At 36.3% G+C, this 19,362-nt stretch overlaps 3 protein-coding genes across 7 annotated transcripts; all 3 read right to left on the bottom strand.

The window, feature by feature from the left end:
• Positions 1–1,558: 1,558 nt before the first annotated feature.
• LOC132189273 (actin cytoskeleton-regulatory complex protein PAN1) lies at positions 1,559–11,259 on the bottom strand. The gene is made up of 13 exons (XM_059603937.1): positions 10,791–11,259; positions 8,971–9,988; positions 8,203–8,421; positions 7,880–8,106; positions 6,697–6,771; positions 5,892–5,963; positions 5,707–5,805; positions 4,815–4,886; positions 4,618–4,732; positions 3,358–3,426; positions 2,857–3,175; positions 2,675–2,759; positions 1,559–2,264 (listed from the first exon to the last, which is right to left on the bottom strand). Exons 1-13 carry the CDS (start codon positions 10,935–10,937, stop codon positions 1,800–1,802), a joined length of 2,982 nt encoding a protein of 993 aa, XP_059459920.1. The 5' UTR covers positions 10,938–11,259; the 3' UTR covers positions 1,559–1,799.
• A 1,249-nt stretch (positions 11,260–12,508) lies between these two features.
• Positions 12,509–14,012, bottom strand: LOC132191111 (uncharacterized). The gene is made up of 5 exons (XM_059606123.1): positions 13,875–14,012; positions 13,563–13,679; positions 13,226–13,326; positions 12,951–13,089; positions 12,509–12,613 (listed from the first exon to the last, which is right to left on the bottom strand). The coding sequence occupies exons 1-5, from the start codon at positions 14,010–14,012 to the stop codon at positions 12,509–12,511; spliced, it is 600 nt and encodes a 199-aa protein (XP_059462106.1).
• On the bottom strand, positions 13,006–16,306 carry LOC132190213 (putative pentatricopeptide repeat-containing protein At5g43820). 5 transcript variants are annotated; one of them, XM_059605129.1, is made up of 4 exons: positions 14,325–16,306; positions 13,595–14,091; positions 13,226–13,326; positions 13,006–13,095 (listed from the first exon to the last, which is right to left on the bottom strand). In XM_059605129.1, exon 1 carries the CDS (start codon positions 16,131–16,133, stop codon positions 14,430–14,432), a length of 1,704 nt encoding a protein of 567 aa, XP_059461112.1. In that variant the 5' UTR covers positions 16,134–16,306; the 3' UTR covers positions 13,006–13,095; positions 13,226–13,326; positions 13,595–14,091; positions 14,325–14,429. The 5 variants fall into 5 exon arrangements, with proteins under 5 accessions (XP_059461112.1, XP_059461113.1, XP_059461115.1 ...); XM_059605130.1 differs by having other exon boundaries at positions 13,226–13,280; XM_059605132.1 differs by having other exon boundaries at positions 13,226–13,280; positions 13,875–14,091.
• Positions 16,307–19,362: the final 3,056 nt, after the last annotated feature.

Raw genomic sequence — 19,362 nt, 5'->3', positions numbered from 1 at the left:
ATTATTTTTTTTTTAGAAATATTTTGTTTTTAAGGCTCAATTTGTTTTGACGAAAAACATTTTCTGAAATTTTCTTTTCCTTCTATTTTTCAGTATTTAGTACAAGCAAAATTTTTAATCAAATCGAAAATATTTTCGATTGACCAAGAAAACGTCATTTAAGCTCCACAAAACGATCGGATGGTATATAGGTCTCCCTCTCCTGACGTTAATGACAGTGAGTATTGCTTTATAGGTTTTATTCTTTTTACTTTATTCGTTTTATGGAAAGGGAGAGAAAGTGAATATGCTTACAATTTGCAATGCCAAAAAACTGTGGAGGTAATCTTCAAGGGAATCTTTCAATTTGGGTTTGGGACAGGGATTGGATTTTCTCGGAAAATTCTTGAGATTCTCTAGAAAGGAATATTGAGCCGAGGGAGGGAGGGGGGTTGGGGAGGCCTGGGGGAAGAGAGAGAGAGAGAGAGAGAGAGAGAGAGGGAGGAAAATAGATGAGAAAGTGGATTTCATTTATCTTGTAAAGAAGTGCTTTCACTTCGCTCTGTGTTATCTTTTCCCATTTCAAACGGTGAGTATTGAGCTTTCAGGTAGAAAAGAGGAGGTGGGGTTAGAATTTGGATGACGAGAATTTTAAAGTTTAGAAGATGACTATGTAAGAATATTATTAGCGGTCTCACTAAATTTTACTCACCAAAATAGTCAAGTTTATTTTTCTCTATTTTAATTACCAGCTTTTTTACAGCACCCTAACAACTTCATTATTTTATCAATTCACTTTCATTATTTCATTTAAATATTTTTTTTCAAAGATTTCTTTATTTTTGAATATTTGTTTTATTCTAACTATAAAAATTTTAAACATTTGTATTTTTCATAACAGTCATATTTTGAAATTTTTGACTACATGAAACCCGACGGACGGTGATGGCGAGACTCGAAATGAAGAGATGCACTTGTGGAGAGAAAATTACTCTCTTCAAAAATGACACTAAGCAAAATGGGAAGGAGAAAAGACAAAGAAAATGGAGGAGAGAAGCATGGTTGAAAGAAGGAAATAACTTTTTCACCAAAATAACCAAAAAAAAAGATTTTGGTTAGACTTAATGCTAAGTGCATTCACAATGGAAGAGCCAAATTTTTATGCAAAATGGTTCTTCAAAACTCACTTTTATCTAGTTTAACTAATGAATTTTTAAATGCATCTACATCCTATTAACTATATTTCTATCTATTTTATTTTTTTAAAAAAAAATTATTCATTATTGGAAAAAAGTGGGAAAAGCTTTGGGAAAGAGAAAATGCATGTGAGAGAAACAATAATAATAAAAAAAAAAATAGCTCATTTGAAAAGTGTTACTACATTTAACTTTTTTTTTTTGCTCTTCCAATCAAATATTCATTTTGCATTTTTTTTTGCTAATTCAATGTATAAAGTTTTTTACAAATCTGATTAGCCATTTTAGATAAAAGTAAAATTTGACTCTTTGTGAATGCTATAAGAGAGTAAAATCCCTTCCAGAACAGCATGATAGTGCACGACAATATGATTTGGACGATCCAAAGTGTTATTTAAAAGACAAGCTTTTTTTTCTTTTTTCTTTTTTCCTTGTGCTTTCCAACAAACCAAAAATACATTATCCTCGAAATAATACAAGGACATAACCATACGACAATACAACAGTCCATATTTAGTTTCAAGCTATACAGCACAATCAAAAAATTACTACCATTAACCACCCCGAAACAAAATGGGGAAAGGGGAAGGGGATAGTGGAAAAAAACACAAGTTAAATTGCAAGCTAGAAAGCGCTCCAATTATCCGAACTTTTCTTTGGATTTTGACTCTCGGATGAGACCTTAAATGGGGCAGAGGTGCCGAAAGGATCAGTGTCATCAAAAGAAAATGCACCACTATGGCTGAAGTCTTTCGTGCTGTTTACGGAATCAAACCTTGTAAGCCTCTCACGGCCGTAGCCGAAGTCTTTGCTGCTGTTCATGGAATCAAACCTTGAAAACCTCTCCCGTGGAGAGAATCCACCGCCTTCATGCGTGCTGAAGGAATCGAACCTCGAGAAGTTGTCAAAGAAGTGATCCCCTGCCTCACTGTACCTAGGAGAGTTGCCAAACTTGGACATTGGAGTCCCAGGAACAGAATCTTCAAAAGTAAATGGGCTCTTCGTCTGAAAGATGCTCTCTGCATGTGAGGATCCTGTTCGTACTGGGTTTAGGCCAAAGTCACTAGCTCCAAAGTCGGTATCCGAGTCCTGCAGAATGACACCATGGATGGAGAAATCAAACATAGTGCATCAAGATGGAAAATGCTTGAGGTACTATAGTTTTTCCTACATATGTCATGTGGACTAGGATAAGGTCGAAACAATATAGGCATGAGATCCATCTAAGTCTGAAGAGTTTAGGACGACACTAAGTTATGGCTAAGCCTATGTTGTTGAAGCTGTTCGAGTCCTTCATTCATATAATTAGGTGGAAACAATTTCCCATTAGACATCGCATGCCTTAGGCAATTTATTATTATTACATAAATTAAATGTAAAATTCGATAAATTAACAAAATCCTAGAGAACTTATAAACAACACAGATATTTCAACTTTTATTGTTAGCCATTAGGAAAATGTCCACATATACCCATGTGCTTAAGAGGTTTTGGCTCACCTTGGTATGGCTAGGGTTAAATCCCCAAACTGAGTCCACATCATCGTTATTGTCAAAGGCACCCCAGGTCGATTCATCAAAACTTCTGTCACCATAAATAAAATGATTTCAGCATTATTATTATATAGAACACAGTCATGAGAGAGAGAGAGAGAGAGAGAATCACGAATCAGCACCTATACCTATGTGTTTCTGCATCTGCTTCAGAACCTTTTCCATAATGAACATCTGAAAAATCTTGAGATGGACTGTCAAAAGCAGTCCTTCCGGCCGGACTGTCGTGAGGGCTTCTGACCAATTCATCTTCACTGTGGGAATATGCAGATTCACTCTCAAAGACAGGTTCACTAGTACCGAAAGAATTCCTTTGCTTTTCATTAGCATATGACTCGGGGATTGAACTATCATCACCGTAAACTTGTTCTTTGTGAACAGATGCAGATTTTGGTTTTGACAAGCTAGAGACATTTTTCGCATCAGGAGTGAGATCATTAACAAACCCTGAAAGGTTTAAAAGGTATGCCCACATAAATAAATAAACATATTTCTTAATAGCTCTGTCAAATAACTCTATTTCTTAAACTGGATATGCAGAACTGACAACATTAACTGGAGACAGCAAAACAAAAGGAAGCATTACCCCTTGTTCTTAAATAAAATAGGCTAGGAAGCATAGTGCATACCTTCGTCTTCAAACTTATCCCACTCTTCATCCCAAAGAGAAGCTCCCTCTTGAATTCCAGGTTCCCAACCTGTCAAATCAACAATGGAAATTGGAAAATGACCATATATGTTTTGCAGTCCGTAAAAAGATCAGCATGCCCTAAAGTACAAAGTGCTGGTAATAAACTATGGCTACCACTACCATAACCCGACCCCCAAAATAGGAACAAGAAAGCCGTCCTATATCAGCAATTGGACAGCAACACAGGACATTTGCTTCCTCATCATATTAGGTAAAAGTACCAATACACAAGTATTCACTACTTTTTATTGTCTATGGAAGGCCCATCATGCATATGGTGTAGTCGTGTCCAAATCCTCAAACACCCATCCATGGTGATGGTAGATTTTAATCCTAGATCTCTAGCATGACCCAAGAGTTTACCAATTGAACCAGCTAGGGAGAAACAGAGGTTTCTTAAACGGTTATTCAGGTGTGCATTTGTGATCCAAATACTAATATGAGACATGAAATCCTAACACTTAATGCAGAAAAACCAAGTCATTGTTGTTCTGGATGATTAACCTGTTAGGAATTGCGTTAACAAGCTTAAAAAGTGTTTTTAGTACACAAAAAGTTGTGCCAAGTTAAAATGGGTCTATTTGGTAAAACATTTAAAAAGGTACTTTTGTGACTTTTTTTGCTTTAAAAAAGTCCAAAATTGCGTTTTGGAGGAAACTTGGAAATGAAGTTTTTTTCTATAAAAAAAAAAAAAGCTCTATTTCCCAACATAATCCCAAACAAGCTCTAAGCAGGCCAATGAATATGTAAGACTTTCAGCTCTCTAAATCAGGTAATGTTTAAAATGAGATATAGCCTTCCTCATAAAAAAAATCCACTCACACCCCCACCCCCCCCCCCTTCCTCCTGCTCCTCCTCCCTCTTCCCCACAAACTCCACCTAGGATACAATGGTTGATTGTTAATACCCACTTTAAGCAACATTGTCTGTTTCAAAGTCTTCCAAGTTAGACAATAAATGAAAGTGGTGGGACCCTGCAACCCATTCAATGATTTTCAATGAAATAAATAAACTTAAAATTTTTTTTTTAAAAAAAAGAAAAAGAGTGCTATGGTTACATTAAAAAAGGAATTGCATATCTCAACATAGCAGGCAAGTGTTCAAAAATAAAATAGCAAGACATTGGAAAGGGCATCAAATTGTATAGGAAGCAACAGGGATGAATTGAAACAAAGAATTAGCAAGGGACTAAAGATACCAATTGGGAGCTCAATCAATGCAGCTGACTTAACATCTAATCCATGTTTCTTGCTGCGTTCAGTTAGAGCCTTCAGTAGCTCCTCAACATCTGATTGAATGCGGTCAGCTCGGACCTACAAAAGCCGAAACCAATGGTGTTGGACAAGATTCAACGGAATCTCCATGGACTCATAATAGTAAATTGGCAACATGTACCTGAAGGATACCATCTGCACTGCCTCCATGTTCCATGTTAACAATTGCTTGATGCAGCTCCGTCTTCCTCCCCTAAAAACAAAATCACAAAACAAACTTCCTTGAAACAAATTCAAATAACACCAAGGTTTAAAAGATCATGTAATCAAAGGCTTTAAAGGATCTCTGAAGTGGAATATTTTTTACGTGCAGGACCTTCGGCTTTCACACTCGAGCAAAGAAAAAAGGAGAGCCAAAAAAAAATATTTATACGGAGGTGAAAGAGTGGTAAAATTCAAAATCGCAAAACAAAGTTCCTCGAAACAAATTCAAAGAATGCCAATGTTTAAAAGATCATGTAATCAAAGGCTTTAAAAGATCTCTGAAGTGGAATATTTTTTATGTGCAGGACACCTTCGGCTTTCACACTTGGGCAAAGAAAAAAGGAGAGTGAAAAAAATGATACTGAGGTGAATGAGTGGCAAGAGAAAGCAGAAGAAAGTTGAAGAAAAATCGATACATTAATGATAGATAACAGGATGACTTCCACTTTGGCAAGAAATTGATGTTTGAATGAAAAATAGATTAGAGGAAGTAAACAGACAATTCATGCTAATTTCAAGTTGGAGAAACCACTATGTCTAGTGGGGGACCTAAAAGACCACCAATTGGGGTGGGGGAAACATTAACACTGGCCATTCATATACGAGAAACTATGGCTCTAATTGAGCAATGAGGCAAAAATAAGTTTCTGTAGTATCACACATGTTCATAACTACACTTTACTGGGTTCAGTAGGATCAAAGAAATCTTTATTTCTTTCTCTTTTTTTAAGTTAGATCAAAGAAATCTCAAATATAAGTACAATCAAACAACAAAGGTCCTTGGATATTCTATAAGTTCACCGCCTTACCTGAATATCACGAAATCTAGCCTCTTCAATGGTTAACTTTGATGCTATTTCTCCCACTTGCTTGTACTTCTCTTCATACTTCTTAGCCAGAGACTCTGCCTGCAATAAAAATTGTTGATGTAAATACAACAAAATCTAACTCTTATCAATGAAAGTAGGACGATTATTTACATCTTAGAGAATACCTCACGCTTATCAGCAGATGCCCTTTCGGTGATCTCATTTAGTTTATTATCACATCTGCTTTTATAGAGAACCTGATAACCAGAGAATAAAAATGAACAAAGAAAACTAAGAGAAAGAAAAAGAAAACACAATGAGCTTCACAGTTGCACTGTTTAAGGGGTACACCTGACCGTGGTAACTGTACATGATCAAATTACAATCATATTTTCATGACTAGCCATTTCATGATTGAATTCCAACAGTAACTTCATCAAATAAATTATAGTACCGGACTAGTCAGCCAGCAAATAAGATACCATGCAGACTTAAAGGTTTTACTAAGGTTAGAAGGAGGTAGTTCTATGTATTTAACACGCAATCTTTTGGGACTTGGAGAAAGTCAAAGCCCAAAGAAAATTGCACTGCTTTGTTGGGTTCCTTTATTATTATTTTTTTATCAGAAAATTTTGTTTCCATGATTCCTTTTTTTGGGTAAGTATTTCAAAATTTTCCTCATTATTACTTATCAAAAAAAACATTCCTCATTATTCCCATTGAATTTGTGATAAACATCCAACTTGGTACAAAATCCCTGAATTGCAAATTGGTGGTTGAGTGATTTTTGATAAATTTCTTTATTTACCCTACACTGAAATTCTAGCATCACTAACCACTCCGGGCATAAAAGTAAAGCAGCATGCCTTTCCAATTCCTTGTAGGCCCGGCCTGAATCAGTTACTAACCACTATTGTACAAAAGAGTAAAAAGGGTTTAGTATTAATGAAAAAACTAGAAGCAAAAGAATAGGAGACAGAAACTACTCACAAGTTCCTGCATTTTGGTGCGGTAGAACTCAAGCTTCTCTTTAGAATCCAATATCAAATTTTGTGTTTCTTCAACCTACCACGAAAAAGGAAATAAAATATTTATGTATCCCTTGGGAAAGTACAAGAACACTCAAAAAGTAAACTTAGTAACTAACAGCCCTCAGAAACATAAAATTAAAATCAATAACTGGTGATTTTAAAAAGTTACAGAAGTCACAGGCTCTGTAAATAATTATCTGGATCTCAACCATCTTGCAAGAAAGCAATATAGGATAGATATAAAAAAAAAAAATTACAATGAAATGAACTCTACCATTGCATTTTTTCAGTCCATTCAAGCCAAAGAAATTTCACTACTGAAATGGATAAATGAAACTAATGGATATATGGAAGCTAAGTTAAAAGCTTTAAATACATATAAACACAAAGATATACATACGAGATCTGACAGAAAAAAAAAAAAAAGCACACACATACACATATGTAAAGATAAGGATACCCGTTTGTACTAAGATGCAAAGATAAGAAAGTCAAGTGATAAATGGCATACAACATGAGCACTTTATAAGCCAGAAAAGGGGAATGGAAGTTTCTTAAAGACATTTAAAGAAAAGCTTAAAACAATCTTTTTGAACAATTCTGTTTTCAAAATGAGGAACTGGAAGAAAGTCTGAGTGCAACCTTTTGAAGATAAATTGATATAATAATTTATCAAAGTAGTTTTTTTGACAACTTCCATTTACAAACACATGAGTTCGCACGTCATGTTTTCCAACCTTTAGAAGAAGGTACCATTTCTATATTTCTTTAGTTCATTGAGGCACCAAGTACTATTCATTTTCTTGCTTTTGTCTTACACAATATTCCCTATAAGGTACAAATATTTTATACCAAACACTAATTCACAATTCAATCAATTTATGGTAAGTGAAGCAAAAGAGAGAAAATATGCCTTTTTCCTAGCAGTTGTTGCCACTTGAGGCTTTGAGTTTGCTGAATTATGTCCTTTAGAAGGAGGTACCATTTCCATATTTATTTAGTTCATTAAAGCACCAAGTACTATTCATTTTCTTGCTTTTGTCTTACACAATATCCTCTATAAGGTGTGAATATTTTATGCCAAACATTAATTCACAATGCAATCAATATATGTTAAGTGAAGCAAAAGAGATAAAAGATGCCTTTTTCCCAGCAGTTGTTGCCACTTGAGGCTTTGAGTTTGCTGAATTATGTCCTCCTGTATCAAGTTGGTTTCCAAAGGAATCCTCCAATACAGGCGCTCCAGACTTTTGCTGATTGGATTGCATTACACCATCAGCCAGGATGGCACTTACCTGCATTGGTGGCCTCAAACCAGTTGCAGGCGCAATTGGCCGGGCACCTGGCATCCCGTGCTGCTGTCCAAAACCTAATCATAAAGAGAGAGAAAAATGCTTCATCAAGAAACATATATTTGGAAAGAGAGATGAAAATGAAAGGTATTAAAAACAGATCTGACCAATACCAGGTCTGGGACCCCAAGCTGCATTTCCATGTGAGACTTTGGGTTGACCTGTCATAGCCAGCAGTGTCTCATCAAACAAGACATTTGGTGGCAGTGCAACTGGAAGAGGGCGACCTTCCCTGAATCTTTCCATCAAGTAGAGTGCAAAGCAAAATTCCCTCAAAGAAAGCATACTATCATTATCCTGGTCAGATAAGTCCCACACCTGCTTTAAAACCTCTGAAAAAGGCCAGCAAAGACATTGAGCATAAGTAATCCTAGAACAAAAAAAGGTCCCACGAAGCTTGCCCAAGAAGAAGAAGAAGAAGAAGAAATTCCAGAGAAACACAGGAGTACACCTTACTTCCATAACAAGAACACAATACTCAAAGTGCAGTAAAGAAGAATTTATCTAATAAAATCATAGTTAATACATTCTAGTGACACAATACACAAGGTGAGACAGATGTCTTGGCAAAAAGATGAAATTTGGCCATTCCTAAATCTCCTTTCATAAAAAAAATAAAAAAAATAAAAAAGTTATAACTTCATAAGGAGTTCATAAATTTATTGCTCAGTCATGTTTAAATAGCAGTCAGGGTCTCATCTACCTCTTCTGATAAAAATAAGAAAGCGTACAGTGCAACACAGAATATTGATGACTTCACCATATATAATGACAAATTTAAGAAAATAAAAATGAGAGTGCAGTTTCAGAATCAACCAACTTAGTAATAGACAAAAATATATAGAAACCACAGCTAAACTTCCATACAGAAGAACCCTTACCTCTTGGTAATCTCCAACTCAAAAATAGATTTCGTGCCTGCTCACCACTGATTATCCCATCTCTGTCAGTGTCTACTTCCATAAACACTTTTGTATACTTCTGAACATCAGATGGTTTCATCTTTGGCCAAGAAAGCTGCATATTTTCAGAAGTAGAATTTCCAACTCCAACTGAAATCCCAGATGTTGCAATTGAGGAAGAACCTGGAGCTGAAACCTGTTGACTTGGGTTCAATGATGACTGTGTCCATTGAGGCTGACCGCCAGCAGGTTGCATTGAAAATGCACCTTGCAATGAATCAAGTGAGCTCTGCTTACCAAAAGGTTGAGGCCCACTAGTAACAGTAGTGATGGCCGAAGAGACGGGAGTGCTACTAACAGAATGACTTGGTCCAGAACCAAACCCATTTCCTGAAACAACTAATGCTTTAGAGGCATTAGCTGTTAGCTGGGAAGCCATAGTGACTGGAGTTTGCGGCTGTGAAGTAGGCAAGGGCATTGATGGACTAATCCCTCCAGGCCCATTAGGAGCTGTACCAGTCCTTCCACTGAGCCAATCATTGGAGATGTTTGAGTTTGGGACATTGGGACCTAACATGTTACCTCCCCTAGTGAGTTGTGGACTAGCAATACCTTGCGATGGACGGGGAGCAGTGGCAGCAGGCATAGGTTGAGGTGGCCTCAAGGCTTGATTTTGCTGAGAAGGAAAATAATGCTGGTTCATACTTGGGTTTGGAACTCCTTGTGCTCTAAAGCCAAGATTTTGAGATGATGTTGGAGCAATAGCACTCCGTGGAGCAGATGCTGCACCCATTGAATTCAATTGAGGTGCAGATATGGCTGTAAGATTAATTTGTGGTGCAGGAATTTTAGCTGCAGCTGGACCATATAGTGCTGCCTTGACCATATCTGGGGTTAGTTCTCGCTTACTTTGTGCCACAGTTACAAGTTTGAGAGCATTATAAAATTCTGTGCGACCAAGGAAACCAGTTTTATTCTGATCAGCATGCATCCATATCTGCACGTCATATACAACAGTTTGATTAACATGCATTTCTGCATCATGCTTAATCAAGTCTTAAAATTCATTGCAAGAAAAGAAAGATAAATATATAAATTTACTTTGAAATATATCACGAACAAGCAAGGACTATAAGATAAAAGATGCTAAAATATAATTTCCACATTGTGCAAAAGCACAGTGACAATGCACAAAATAAAGTAGACAACCTTAAGAACACAAATTCAAACACCCTCTTAAGAATCCTGCTGAATATAACAAACTCAAATCTGAGACTCTGCTCCCCTCCCCAAAACATGAAATCAACCACTTAGAATCATCCTTAAAAGTCTTACCTCTTGTAAATCATTCAAAATATTCATCAATGAAGATGTATATTTTAACTTACTAATTTAATTTTTAAACGACTATAGTATCCTTACCCCAAACACACATTTACCAGCATAAGTGAACTAGACCATCATAGATAGTGTGCAAGAACATCTACAACACTAAACAACCTGAATTCATACGACATATCTCAGATCAAGCAGTGGTGACACTTTTTCTCAATCATCTTCATTTTTTATGCTTGACAGAACAATAATTTATACCACCATCGAGCAATTGCATCTCGAAGATTGATCACAACCCCAAGTCTACTTAACGAGAAGAAGTCGCCAAAACTTATTCAACATATTATCATAAGAAGCACGGCTTTCATCGAGCATGAGATAACATATCCATCATTCATTCAAACAGTTTATTTATGCAAATATACTATAAAGTGGAAATTGGAGGTGTGAAAACTGTGAGGAACCTGAGCAAGGACTTGTTTGGAGAGATTGGATCCTTGAAAGAAACCAACAGCTTCGGCTCCACTGATCCTGCCATCGCCGTCCAAATCAGCTCTCCTAAAATACGCTTCGAACTGATCCATATTCGGCCCTTGATTTTGCCCCGCCATTTCCTTTTTAACGATTTTCCAAACGCTTTTTTCGATTCAAATTCCCGCAGATCACAAATTCACAATTCTGGCGAGAAATGAGAAAATCTGGGGAAATGCCAAATCAAAATAGTGGTAGTGGACGAATGAAGTGTACGGTATTCGTTTCGTCGGATCGAAGGATTGGTTGAATTGAATGGTTAGGTCGAGGTGAGACAGAGGGAAAGTGTGAATTTTATATGATTTTGGAAATTTTAGAGCGTTGAAAAGGAAAGAGAAGTGAGGGAGAGCCTTCGAGCCTCCTCTTTCTTGCAAAAATGCATAGGATATGGCCTGTTCTTACTATTGTCCGTCTCGATCGGAAGAAACGGAGGCTATAACGGGAAATACTAATATACAGACAGTTTGACATTTATTTATGATTTTCATAATTAACCACGTCATGGGGGGAAAAAAAAAGTAGCAGTGCCAGTTTATACTTGATAAAATAATTAAGTAAATATTATAAATTATTATTTTTTAATCATTTCACTAATTATGAATTGTGACATTAGTTTTTGTAAATGAGTTTATAATAAAAATTGTAGTTCTTTAAGCATTTTCTATAAAATAAAATAAAAAAAAAACTAGGAAGCATTAGAATTATCAATTATAAGAATAAGACCCTCACAGTAATTATAAATACTTAACTTCCAATGCCTATTGTGCTTGTAAACCTTTACCTTTAGTTTAAAAACCTATATTAATAGAACTTTTTTAAGAAAAAACACTTGACAATTTTTTTACAACTTATTTGTATGTGTCAACCTATAATTAGATCCATGTGAGTTATCAAAAAAGCATCAACATATTCTAATCATGTGCTAACATCCGTCAACCACTTGAAAAAATAACTAAGTCTAGCTTTTTTTTTTTTCTTTTTTTTTTAAAAAGAATCATCAACTTCTTTTCTTAAGTGATACATTTGAAACACTCGTTTTCTTTTTCTCTCTTCTTTAATTATATGCTGCACTTCCCAAAATTGGACGGAGTTCAACTATTGAGTGGTTCAATTCAGACATGAATGGCTCTATATATACCCCTTCGTTTTTTGTTTTGGATTATTGCACCACAAACGATACTAACCACCATGTTTTAAAAGCTCTAACTAACGTACACCAGATTGTGCCCCCCCAAAAAAAAAAAAAACTATAGATTCACTATATCAGATTGCACACATGTCAAGGACTTTATCATTTTTCAGCTGCAATGGTGGCAGCATGATTGCAGCGCAAAATTCATGATAATAACTGTGGATTTATCGATCTAAAAAAAAAAAAAAAAACTTGTAAGAGAACGGAGAAATGTTTAGACAGACAAAGGATCCTCAGCAACCAAGAGGCCTAAAAGCATGTTGTCAGAGGATAATGACAATTGCCACCGGAAAACCCCCATTACTCGCTTCAGTTTATCTGACTAATTATGGGCTTGCCATCCCGCCCTCGGAATCACACAAGAGCCTTCCAACTCCAGTAAGGTAGAGATCAGAGAGCAAGTGTTCTTTTTATATTTGAACAGCCACAGAACAGCTTCTCAACCAATAAACATGCATGTTATTCATCAACTTGTGCAGGAAAGTCTGTAGTTTCTCTGCTATAAGTGGCAGCACGCAAAGCCCTCCAGATGGGAACTAACAGTTTCACCGGCGGTTGTACCGCCTGCAGAAGAAGTTTTCATGATCCAGTAAGGTAACATAATATTTCACAAAAATGAACTTCTAAGACATCAAAGCCGGTTATTCTTTTTAACTGTTTGAACAGGCAAGTAGGCCAATTATTCACGAAATCATTAGTGCCCAACCAATTGAAGATAGACACCCAAACCCCCACCCTTCTACTTTTCCCCATTCTCCTTCACGATTCTTGCCAAATTTCTGTCCGTGTGGCATCAGAAGTTTTCAGTGCCTTAACAGGATATACATTGAGTTCTTTTTAGTTAGGTTTAACAACAATGATATCCAGCTATAGAACAAAACAGCCATGTGGCACGTCTTACCTTGAATGCTAACATAAGTTCTTTTTTGCCACCGACAAGCAAAGCCAGGCTCCAGTAACAAGTGAATGGAGTCACATTCTCATTCAGGACAGGTTTCATTATTTTGTCAATAGGAACAAAGCTACGAACAACTCTCCCACTGTAGCTTAACAAGAAAAAAATTATGAAAATGAAAGGAAAATGATCAAATGTGAAGGAACGAACTATGCGGCCATCTATTCATGTTTCTTTCATGCTATTCAAATCGTAAGTATCGTGTGAGATGAAAGAACTACCTCCAATAGTGAGCTTCAAGTTGCACTCCAAATGCAGGTATAATTACAACAGACTCTGTGTTTGAAGAACAATAAGCAGTGAGTGCATGGGACAGCCATATCTGCATGTTAATTTCAAATAGTTGGATGCCACCACAGAATTTTAGAAAGTTCAACAAATGGCAATTTTTTTAATTGGTTTATATAAAGCCAGCAAGCAATGCAGTAATTGTTAATCTAAAACTTTAAGGTGCTACTCTTTCTTTCTTTTTTTCTTTTTTTCTTTTTCTTTTTTCTCTGAGCAAAACTTAAGGTGCTACTCATCACTTTATATTATAGTCTTATATATGATGTGTACAGTGTATACACGATCAGTCCTTGGCTTTTCACCTTTCTCAATACGTGTTGCATAATAGAATTTGACAAGGCAAGCACTGAAGAACAAGCTTAAAAGGAAAATGGTACCTAGTGTTCCCTGTCACCAGAAATTACATCAAGTTAAAAATTAACATGCACCTAAAACGTTGCAACAAATTATGCGTATTTTAAAACCATCCCCCCCATCAAACATACAAACCCGGAATAGCACTAGTTTTATCTAGACAGCAAAATCAAGGGAAAAGTTAGGAAGCTAAAGCAGGAAAATGGAGCAAAGTGAGAAATCAATTACATTTAGAAAGCAGAGATAGAAGGCCGTTGTGAACAATGAAAGAACAAACAGGTAGGCAAGGAAAACACAAGCATAATTCCTTTGGATAACAATATGGTGAATGTCCAGCTGATGAGGCCCTTCACAGCCTTCATGCATGTATGTATATAGCAGATTAACAACATGAATTTTAGTCATTTTGAAGCTAACACTCGTATTGTCCAATCACAGGATGCAGCTGCACACAATGAAACTGTATAAGCCAACCTTAGATGATGAAAATAAATGTACCACTACAACAACTATCCTAGCAGGATGCCTATAAATGAACAAACAAAAAAAAAGAATGATATGTATCAGAAAACAAGTTTGTCAAACCAGAAAGAAAACGATTGCATGGAAAATGTGTTAAGACTTAAAAGTAAACACCAGGGGCTATGGTAAACGATTAAAAGAAAGAGGAGCACATACTTAGTAGAAGAATTATTTCATATAGCATCCAAATATGGATTTGGCTGCAAGAAAAGTAAAGCAGGGGATAAACAAACTGCACTTGCCACTGACAAACATGCCAGTTTAAAAGTGCCAGCCATTAGCATGCCAATATCTCCTGGCATTGTCATCGCGACGAGCATCTTTTATCTTCAAATATAGCTTGTAAGCCCTCTCTACTTTATCTGAAGCCAATAGTTTGTTATTTAGTTTGCTATATATAAGCCTGCCTGGGCAAAAACCTTTATGCAAGCACTCCTCCATAACAAGTACAGCATTTTCAAGATGCCCTATGTTGCAAAGACCGTTGATGACATACTCGTAAACTTCCATATCTGAATAATAACCAGAGTCTTGCATATCATCCCATACATTTAACAACATTCCACATTTACCAAACCTAGAAAGCCTCATAAGCAATAGCTTATAAGCACTAAGTGATATTCTACATCCAACTTTTCTTGCTCTATTGTAAATCATCATGGCAGCATGGGGCGGACCATATCTGCACAAAGGTTCGATGAAAGAGGTTATAGTCCCTGTACTGGGAACGATCCCACGACCTAACATCTCATCAAACATTTCAAGTGCATCGGCCACTTTGCGGGCCTTAAGGAAAGCAGTAATTAATTTGGTAAAAGTAAAAATATCTGGGTCACATTTATTACTCAACATGCTCTTATAGTATTTCACAGATTCATCAAAGTTTCCAACAGATATAAAGTTAGATATCATTGCATTGTAAGCTCCAGTGTCCGGCACACAACCTTTCTCTCTCATGCCCTCAAAAACCTGAACAGCATCATCAATCTGACCAGCCCTTCCTAAACCCTGTATACGATAACTGAAAGTCAAGCAATTCGGACTAAACCCATCTGCTAACATTGCTTCCAACAAACTCTCGATTCCGCTAATACTACCAAATTTCGACCACCCGCCGACAATGATATTATATGTCATACTACTAAATGGTATCTTCCCTTTAATTGAATTAAAAAATGAATTCGCAGCAGCAACATGGGATCGCAGACAGAGACATTTTAAAAGCACATTCAAAGAGTCGGTGTCACATTTCAGTCCAAACTCTTCTAGGTTCCCGAAAATTCCAACTGCTTTCGACACATGATGAGCCCTAACAAAGCTGTCCAACACAATCGACAGCGTGTCCAAATCAAGGCTAATGCCTTCGGTCCTCATCTCACGCAACATTTCCATCATAAATTTCAAGAATTTTCTTCTTCCTAGCGCTTTTATAATCACACGGTAACTACTAATGTCCCTAGGTATTGCCGACTGCTTAATCGCCCAATTGAAAAATGTAACCATTGCTTCACCACCTAAATTCCCTCTGTTCACTACTTTAGCAAGAACATCAAGGCTCAATTCAACCCCAGCGTTCGTCAAAGCGAGCTCAATTGCAGCTTGACCTCTCAGTTTCTGAAGGAAAACCCCCCGTAATTTCTCTTCGGGCAACAGAAACCCATCAACTGCGCTAACTTGTGCTACTTGTTTTCTTGGATTACAGTCTCTTAATAGGTTCGGAGCGGAAGAGTTACGAGGGATTGGCAAGAGGTCAGAGAGTTGCTCGAGAACGAAGCGTTCGTCGAGATCGGTTTCGTTCTTGATGTGATTCCGTGGTGGCTGGTCATTCAAGGGATTTGATGGAACATCTAGGGTTGAAAAAGGAAATGGAAATAAGGAATTTGCTGGAGAGATGTGGAGCGAGTGGTACCTGGTTGTGTTGAAGCGCGCGAGAAGCCCTGGACATCGTTGGGATAGAAACGCCATGATAAGGCCTGCGAGAGAGAAACCGGGGCAAAGAGTGAAGAGATACTGAAATAGTAGCAGCGTCTACAACCTGCGAGTCTGCGACGCCAGTTAGTGTGTGAACTTCGACGTGCCGTTAGGTGTTCGTGTACGTTATTGACTATCCGAATCCGAGACGATTGACCATTATCGTCTCGGATTCGGATCTAATTGAAGGTAAAATTTATGGGTGTATTTGAAGAACTTGGAAATGGGAGTCGATTGAAATTGTAACAGATTTGATTGATGTAAAAAGAAAAGTAAGAATATTTTATATGAAAAAGTAGAAAAAAAAAAAAAAAAAATTGTTTTATAGTCATTTTTTTATTTGAATAGTAATAAAAAGTGAATGATGTTATGTAAAAAGTAATAATGTTATAATTGATTTTGAGATTAATTTTTTTGGGTCTTTGGGTCCGGTTCAGTCCGGTCCTTTGGCAAACAGAGCACGGACTTGAAAAATAAAGTTGACTGGAACTATATTAGATTTGATTGATGTTAAAAAAAAAAAAAAAAAGTAAGAATGTTTTGTATGAAAAAAGTGAAAAAAAAAAAAAAAAAAAAATTTGTTTTGTAGTGATTTTTTTATTTGAATAATAATAAAAAGTGATTAATGTGATGTAAAAAGTAAATATTTAGGTTGATTTTGAGATCAATAGTAAGACTCTTTTTTTTAGTCATTTGGCAAACACACCCTATAGGATCTTGCTTCCGTCAATTGACATACAATTATGATGATGTGGCAGACAGTAAAAATTAACATTTGAATTATCAAAGGCTTGTAAGAAGAAAAAATTAATGGGTAATATTCACTGAATCACTGTCATATCTTCATATTTGTATGATAGTCGTATGAGAGTCTACTAAATATTATTTTTCTATTAAAATGAAAAATGTTATTTAGTAGAAGAGATAGACAGTCCAAATTCAATATGACACACAAAACAAAAACTTTTTTTTTTATTTTATTTTTTTAAATCCGGGCATATACACTATGATCTATGGTGAGGAGATCTGCAAAAGTATATATTGATCTTTTAGTGGCTTGTCTCCGTTCTCATATATTTTTTTAGACTTCACTTTTAGCCTTTCTCGCCGACATTGCATTGATCCAACCATCGACTTTAGATGCCATTAATTTATTATCTTTTCCAAACTCAAGCTTACACCTTGAGTTTGAGAGGATGCTGAAATATTTTATATTTTATAAATTAGGTTTATTAATATTTTCCTTTACAAGTTATTTCTCTTTATGTTATAATATTTTTATTTTCCGTTATTATATTTCCTTGTAAGGTTTATTCTCTTCCTTAATTAGTTTAAGTCTATTCTAGGGTTTCTTGATTACTACTTATTGTCTTTCTATAAATAGAGAGTTATGTAATATTGTTTAGTATATATAGAATATACAAGATGTAATACATACGTCTCTCTTCGCTTCCGCTCTCTATTTTCTTTCTCTTTCTTATTTTAGCATTTTATATTTTATATATATTTCAACTCGACTGAGACTCTCCCAATCCTAGACCAAATTATGCTAAATTCATGAAGGAATTTAGTTTGAAGATGGACGAGGGATTTTGTGTGTTCTTTTCAATGGCATTTCTCAAATTTTCATCTTTTACCACTTCTTTTAAAACCTATTGGCTCACAATCCGCAAAATGACAAAAGAGTGTTAGATTATCATTTAAATTTTATGTTGCCTCATAGAGTTTTTGAAGACTTCTCATATGTGGTGGCATTTCACTAGAACTCCCCTCTTGAAGATGATGACTAATGAGTACTAGAATTTGTTGATGATGGAGAAGGTGTAGTTGGCTATTCGTTTCTTGACTCTTTTTCTTCTTCAAGAAAAGGTTTCTCTTTCTTACCAGTCCAATATTGTTCAAAATGACGGTAACAACAGTGCCGCTCGTACGAGTGTGGAATCATTGGAAGCCGCGTACAACTTCTTCCAGAGTTTGGCTCTTTGTAGATCTTATTCTGATAAGAGCCAGTCTCACTTCCAGAAATACACTTGGGAAGATGCTTTTACGTTAGGTGAAATCGAAATGATGCTTTCTATACAAAGGCACCTATCACTCCTCTTTCACTATTATTGTTTTTGTGTTCTTCCTGTTTGTTGAGAAGCACAAGCACCTGCAGACTGATGTGATCATTACCTACATATTGCTGTTTGGAGCTATTATTCTAGAATTTCTTGCTGTCATTTTGCTACTATCCTTCAACAGGACAAAGCTATGGTGGAGTAAGCATAAACATCAATTTCCCCGAAAAGTATTTAGTTTTGTACCCATTGCCAATCTAATAATTGTTGTTTTAAGCCTAGGGTTCCTAGAAAAACCACTTCTCCGTTAATCTCTTGTTTTGGAAACATTGTCTCTTCTTTTCTACCTTATAACAAAAAGAGGTGGTCAAATTCCTTGTCTCAGTACAATTTGCTAAGATTATCCCCTAAACGCAACCTCGTGCCTTTTCAAGATTATAAATATGTCCAAAAGATTTTGAAATATTTACCAATTCATGAAACATTGGATAAGTTCAGACGTGAAGACTGTTGCGAAATCTCTAGCCATATGAAAAAGTTAATCTTCCAGCACTTCTGAAGAAATCGAAGGGACTCATAGAAAAAGCTGAGGTCAAGAAAGAAAAAGCACAGGTCAACGAAGAAAAAACAGAGGCCAAGAAAGAAAAAGCAGAGGTCAAGAAAGAAACATCAGAGTATGACAAATATATCGCGTCTTTATGTAGTGCCAGAGGCGGTCTTGTTTTCGAAGAATATGGATCTAATATTCAGTTGGAGCACTGAGGCAGAATTCGACCAAAACCTTCTTATCTGGCACATTGCTACCGATCTCTGCTATCAAAAAGATGTGGATGAAGACTTTTTGGCTGCCAAGATTCGAGCAAGAACCTGTCGGACTACATGTTGTATCTCTTAGTCATGCGTCCTATCATGTTGCCAATTGGGATTGGGATGATCAGGTTTCGAGACACCTGTAAGGAGGCCAAGCAATTTTCCAAGGAAAGAGGTATATCATCAAAAGATGACGACAAACTTCGCAGAATGTTGCTTCGAGTGTGTACTGAAGTTGACCCAACAAAGGTGAAATGGGACCGGAGCAAAACCGTGCTATTCGATGGATGTCTGCGTGCAAATCAATTGCAGAAACCGGCGGATAAAGAGATATGGAATAAAGAGAAGAAATA

The sequence above is a fragment of the Corylus avellana genome, chromosome ca8, assembly GCF_901000735.1.
Source record: "Corylus avellana chromosome ca8, CavTom2PMs-1.0".
In the NCBI taxonomy this organism is placed as follows: Eukaryota; Viridiplantae; Streptophyta; class Magnoliopsida; order Fagales; family Betulaceae; genus Corylus; species Corylus avellana.
The sequence above is the reverse complement of the archived record's forward strand: the minus strand, read 5'-3'. Positions and strand labels throughout refer to the sequence as shown.